Source organism: Macadamia integrifolia, chromosome 12, assembly GCF_013358625.1.
Source record: "Macadamia integrifolia cultivar HAES 741 chromosome 12, SCU_Mint_v3, whole genome shotgun sequence".
Classification (NCBI taxonomy): domain Eukaryota; kingdom Viridiplantae; phylum Streptophyta; class Magnoliopsida; order Proteales; family Proteaceae; genus Macadamia; species Macadamia integrifolia.
Window position 1 is genome coordinate 13,146,330 of NC_056568.1, and position 6,252 is coordinate 13,152,581.

General features: G+C 36.6%; 1 protein-coding gene across 1 annotated transcript; it reads left to right on the plus strand.

Annotated features, from left to right (window-relative positions):
- The first annotated feature begins 375 nt into the window (after window positions 1-375).
- LOC122057458 (UDP-xylose transporter 1-like) lies at window positions 376-5,010 on the plus strand. The gene is made up of 9 exons (XM_042619566.1): window positions 376-533; window positions 685-720; window positions 1,871-2,009; window positions 2,359-2,543; window positions 2,652-2,719; window positions 2,862-2,994; window positions 3,957-4,118; window positions 4,215-4,487; window positions 4,585-5,010. The coding sequence occupies exons 3-9, from the start codon at window positions 1,889-1,891 to the stop codon at window positions 4,687-4,689; spliced, it is 1,047 nt and encodes a 348-aa protein (XP_042475500.1). The 5' UTR covers window positions 376-533; window positions 685-720; window positions 1,871-1,888; the 3' UTR covers window positions 4,690-5,010.
- The last annotated feature ends 1,242 nt before the right edge of the window (window positions 5,011-6,252 follow it).

Consider the following 6,252-nt stretch of genomic DNA (forward strand, 5'->3'; position numbering starts at 1 on the left):
CTTTCATCTTCTTCTTCCCTTTGCATTATTTGCGTTGATGAATACAGTTGACTTAAGAGGACATATTAGATGCCCTAGAATAGCCTCAAGGGTATTAATGTCATTTGTGTTCTAATTATTATACCGTTGAGAAACTAGAGCAGTCTCATCCCATTGAATACTGTTGTGAGTTGGGTCCCTTCTTATGGCATTATTGTCATCTGGTCTCCAGTTGTTGATGGTTACCACTGTAACGGCCGTTTAAGCAAACTGTAATTTGCTTCCTTAGTGCCGTTAACAGTACGTGCACCCTCTGACGGCGTTAGTGCTCTTACCAACCTCAACAACAATTCAAAAATAAAAGGGCCTCAAGGACGAGTTTGCTTTCCCCAGCAAGCCAAGCTTCTCTCTCTCTCTCTCTCTCTCTCTCTCTCTCTCTCTCTCTCTCTCTCTTCGTATAGTCTTCTCTTCCCCTCCTCCTTAACAAACATTCTGCCCTGAACTCTTGGGTCGCAGCTTTCATGGAACTTTAGGTGCTATTCTTCTCCAGAAAGGTACTGTAAAGCTCTCTCTCTCCCTATGTATGTGGGTGCAGTAAGTGATGAAGGCTTCTTCTTCTTCTTCTTCTTCTTCTTCTTCTTCTTCTGTTTTATGTTTTCAATATGTATAAGTTTAATGGGAGTTTTCTTTCCTATAAATTTTCAGGGTACAGGTTTTCCAAGATTGTTGATTTTATTGAAGGTAATTTTGAACATTTCAATTCTCTAGAAAGCACATTACTGGAATATGTAGAACTTAAAACTATTATTAACATATGATCATAGAGATTCTAATTACTAATTGTCTACTAACTTAATACTCTTACAGCGAATAAAGCTGGGAGTCACAGAATTAATTATCACCTAACTAGGTAGTAGTTATATGAGACTTTAGTATATTAATAAATGAGAGCGAGTAGAAAGAGAGAGTAATGATGACCTTAGATTCATAGGTGAAGGAAAATTTTTCATCAATATAAATAAATTGTATTCTAAAATAAAGGTAATTATTTTATGCACTTCAACAAATTACTCTCTCTTAAAAATTAACCTAAGTATACAAATATATTATTTCCACATGGAAATTTTACTCTTGGGGGCTGATAATATTCACAAAATTTAGTTAACTTTACAAGTATAAAACTTGCTACTTGATAAACAATTGGTTGACATTTAGATGTATATATCCATGTTATAAAGGTCTCTTTTCCGATCTAATTTGTTAGATTTCGATAAAAAATGAGCATGCTATATAGAATTTGATGCCATTGTCTTATTCTAAGAAGTTATTTGTAAAATAATTTTAAAAAACTGTACATTTTTCAAATAGACATGTTAAATGACAGAATATACTCTCACATTGGAAAAAGAATGTGTTATACTAGAAGGTTAAAAAAAGTAAGGTTGCGGTATTTTTTCCCTTCCACCATCCTTGGTTACAACAAGATTTTCACCATCTTAAAATAGCATCCATACATTTAAAGAGCCATTATAACAGAATTGATGATGCTGCTATTGTTAACAACATGGTCTCGTAAGCTGGGAAGGAGGCAAGATAAATTTGTTAGTTAGCATGGGCAAGTTCTAAATGATATTTAGCTATGCTGTCAGAGTGCAATTTCCCTCTCATGTGATTTATTTATTATTATTCTCTCTTGTTCCAAATATATAGACATCATATGAAGAATACATTTTCAAGACAACCATTGGTATAGCTAGCAGATTCCTTCCCACACTGACAGTGTGGAATACCTTACACCTCATCAGAAATCAGATATTGTCACTCTTAACAATCATGAATTGTTTCTCTCTCATACCAAAATATCAATTTCCTTTTATTTTGTCTTCTGCAGATTCCAAAAAGAATAAATATGGGGGAAATACATAGCTTCCAATTGGGTGTTGTTGGTGCTCTAGCACTTTCAGTTGCTTCATCAGTTTCCATAGTCATCTGCAACAAAGCTTTGATGAGCAATCTTGGCTTCCCATTTGGTAAATTCCATTTTCATTTAAATGTTTTCTACCCCCTCCCCCCAAAATTTTGAGTTATCTTTGTTCATGAAATATATATAAGTATTGGACTAAAAAAGAAAACTAGAACTTCTTTGCATTATTGTGTTGGTATCTGATGGATATGTGCCAACAGCTTAACCCACCTACTTCTTTAACACTCCAAAAAGGCTAAACTTGATTCCTGATGAGTACATATATATTGATTAGAACTTACAAGTTCTGCAAAAACCAGTTATATATGTGGCTGGTCCTAATGGTCTTCTTTGTTCTTCTGGACCATTATCACTTTCTAAGGGTTCTTAATCTTGTGATTTTTCTCACATTGCAGCAACAACATTAACAAGTTGGCATCTAATGGTTACATTTTGTACCCTTCACGTCGCGCAACGTTTCAATGTATTCGAGTCTAAATCCATTGACATGAAGACAGTAATGCTCTTTGGCATTCTAAATGGAGTTTCAATTGGATTTCTCAATTTAAGCCTTGGGTTCAATTCCATTGGTTTCTATCAGGTCACCATTACTAGCCTCAATGCTCTCTTTAGTTTGTTGGTTCAAGAAATTTTGTGATAAAATGACACCATTAGAAAAGTGTGTTAATCTTTGGGTGTTGATGTGCAGATGACAAAGCTTGCAATCATACCCTTCACTGTATTATTGGAGACTGTCTTCCTGAAAAAGCAATTTAGGTTATGTTTCCATTTCCTTTGCAAATCTATCACTTTATATATATATATATATATATATATATATATATATATAAATATATGCCTTGCTAACATCTTTTCTCCAACCCCTCTCTTTCTTCCTTTCATGTATTTTTTTTTGCAGCCAGAAGATAAAATTTTCTCTTTCTCTGTTACTTATTGGAGTTGGCATTGCATCCATAACTGATCTTCAACTCAATCTTACGGGATCTATTCTCTCTATTTTGGCGATTGCAACGACTTGCGTTGGTCAAATTGTATCCTTTCTCTTCCATTTAATATAGGAGAAGTATAATACATCCATCTAGGATCATTAATGTTTTATCTCCGACTATACCCCCTTCCTATTCCTGATACAATCTCAACATCATCCAAATGCCTCAGTCAAGGCATTCTCCCTTAACCGTATCTGAAGTTAAATCGCCACCTTTAAAATATATGAAATTATTTATTTACGGGTGAATGGAGAATCTCTTGCCTGTGGATTTAGGTATTTTATTGGGATCGGATAGGTATCGAGAATAATGGGCAGAACATTCGTATAGTATGAATTAAAATAATAATGACCCTAGATAGTTGAACGAACCCTACTCCACTGGTAGAAGAAAATTTTCTCAAACTTAGTCAACCCGATTCAACTGATCCAACAAACAAATTTTTTGAAAGGTCCATACCAACTAGGCCAGGTGGTTTTTAATTTCAAAGGCCAGAAAGATTTGAGGATGGGCTAGATTAGGAAGTTCTGGCTCCAAATTCAGGAGTGGCCAGAATCTAATCATGATAAGTAATGGCAACAGCCCAAAGGGTTCGTGGTGGTCTTTAATTAGGGTTTGTTGAAGTATCAAAACACCAGGATGGAAGATGGAAGGAAAATCAAGGAGAAAGTTTACTGCCACGCCCGATTGTGAAGAGAGATTATCTTCATCAAAATGTGATTTGAGGTTATGATTGAATTCTTACAATAGTGAAAGTCATCATTAATTCCTACCTCCTATTTACAAATGTTCAAAATACATTTTTTCAATCTTATTGAAATGTCAGATTCCGTGGATTGGGTTAAGAGGTTCTCTCTCTTCACCGGTGTGACTTGGGCCCAACCTCATACCATATGAAAAATCCCTAAGCCCAGCCAAGTTATGGTCCATCATTTCCCTTCCCTCTGGTAAGTAATCAATAATAATTCAAACAAGTTTCATCTTTAACCATATGGATTATGTAGCTGACAAACACAATACAGAAGAGATTGAATGTATCATCTACACAGCTGTTGTACCAGTCAGCCCCATTTCAAGCAGCCATACTATTTGTTTCAGGTCCCTTAGTAGATCAGTGCCTCACAAAGCAAAATGTCTTTGCCTACCGTTACAACTCTCTGGTCTTGGTATATCATCAACCCCTTACAATACAATAATACCCTTCCTTCTCATCATATCTAATGAAGACATGTATGTATGTATGTATATATGTGCATGTGTAGGGATTCATCATCCTTTCATGCGTGATTTCAGTCTCTGTGAACTTCAGTACCTTCCTCGTGATCGGCAAGACATCACCAGTGACTTACCAAGTTCTGGGTCATCTAAAGACATGCCTTGTCCTCACCTTTGGCTATACTTTACTACATGACCCCTTCACACAGAGGAACATTATTGGCATCTTAATTGCCATGTTTGGGATGGGCTTGTATTCTTACTTCTGTACCCATGAGAGTAAGAAGAAACAGATCATCGATCTCTCTACAGTGTCTCAGGTTTCTCTCTCTCTCTCTCTCTCTCTCTCTCTAGAGCTACTAAATAATTAAGTAGGATGTTGAACTCAAGAGATGCATTTGATCTTTGTTGTTTCAGATCAAAGATAAGGAGACTACACCACTTTTGGCAAGCAAGAACATGGGTCTTGAAGACAAAGAAGGTCTTGAAGTTAGAAAATCAACCAAAGACTCTCTAGTCTAGCCCTTCATCTCATTATTTTGGTCTGAGTGTAAATGTTTTCATTCTTTAAATAAATCCCTTGGTCATAATGAAGAGAGAGAGAGAGGTGGAAAAGGTTGTATTACCTAGGGTTACAGCAAGTCTATGATTTTTGTGGAAGTCACAAATACATCTTAGCCATCCATGACCAAGGCTTTTCTCATCTAAATTGTCTATTTTGCAAAGCTAGAAAGCATAATAACCATCTATATTTGTAGTTTTCCTTCGCCACTTGGTGAACGAGAGAAAATATTCAGCCACTTTTTTATGAACTGTCAAATAAGCATCAATAGTTCTGAGCCATTGACTATGAATCCATTTATTTACTATTATTTAATAATACAGATTGTTATTGTTTAGGGGAATGAGTGCTCCTTGATCACATAACTAGCCCCCTAGTATAATACAGGAGCCAATTAAAGGGCGTAGATGGGCATCAATAGGGGTGGGGTTTTTAGGTTTCACAGGGTGGGACATTATTTTATTATCCTTTGTGTCTAGACATAGGGACCGCACAATAAGGGGGCATTTTTTTCCCTTTATTTAATTATTATATACTTAAATAAATACAAGTACTATTATATGAAAATTAAATGGTAGCACATATGGTTTTTAGCAGTTTTGTTCTCAAATTTGTGAAATTAGAAGCTAACCTAGGAAAGTTTATTGTTGGACGTAGAATTAGACAATCCTTTTTTTTTTTTTCGAAAAAAAAAGAAATTCATTTTTTCACCCTTGGCAATGATGACTGAAAGGACATGGATGGATCTTGATATCTCTCCCGTGCTTAAAGACCACAACACCCTTACTAACATGATTAAAATAATTTAATTTGCAAAGAGAAGATTTTAACATGTTAATTACACTTTTTAGTGAGCATTAGACAATGGTGCAGGAACGACGCAAAGTAGTCACCTATCCTCCCCCATTTGTCAAGAAGGAATCATCGCGTGTTGTACCTTTTTCAGTGGTTTCTTGAGTTAATACAGTGCCCAGTTTCCGCATCATTGTATAGTATTCAGAAATACATTTCCAACAACATATTGAACCGCACAACCCATTTCCAAAAATTGGACCTTTGGGATGCCTTCCCCCACCCTCAGTTTGGGTCCCTTATTTCCCCATTCCCAAATCCCAACGCACCAAGACCCCTTCCAAGGGCAACCCAACACTTACCTTCAAAGCTGCTCCCAAGGCACCCACCACCCTCGGCTCCAAAGAACCCCGGAGGTTCAAACCAAGTCCAAAATGCCCAGTGAGCGACAAAGAGCTGAGTCTTGAGAGAGAGAGAGAGAGAGAGAGAGAGAGAGAGAGAGAACCAGTCCCCTTAGCTAGGGAACAACAAAAACTCTGTATTTGGAGCATAAAGAGCATAAAGCCCCGCTCCTTTCGATCCTAATCCAAGGTTGAACTACGGTATAATTTGTCATCCTAGTCACTGCAATTAAAGGCCTATTGTTCATTACATGGAGACCTACATAGGGGTTAAGAACAAACCCACAAAGGAGTCAACAAAGGCCCAAGGCCACATTTCTTGGAAAGCAA

Coding starts and splice junctions, on each gene's coding strand:
- LOC122057458 (XM_042619566.1), top strand. CDS start 1,889: ATGGGGGAAATACATAGCTTCCAATTGGGTGTTGTTGGTGCTCTAGCA. Junction 2,010..2,358: donor CAATCTTGGCTTCCCATTTG/GTAAATTCCATT, acceptor CTCACATTGCAG/CAACAACATTAACAAGTTGG. Junction 2,544..2,651: donor ATTCCATTGGTTTCTATCAG/GTCACCATTACT, acceptor GTTGATGTGCAG/ATGACAAAGCTTGCAATCAT.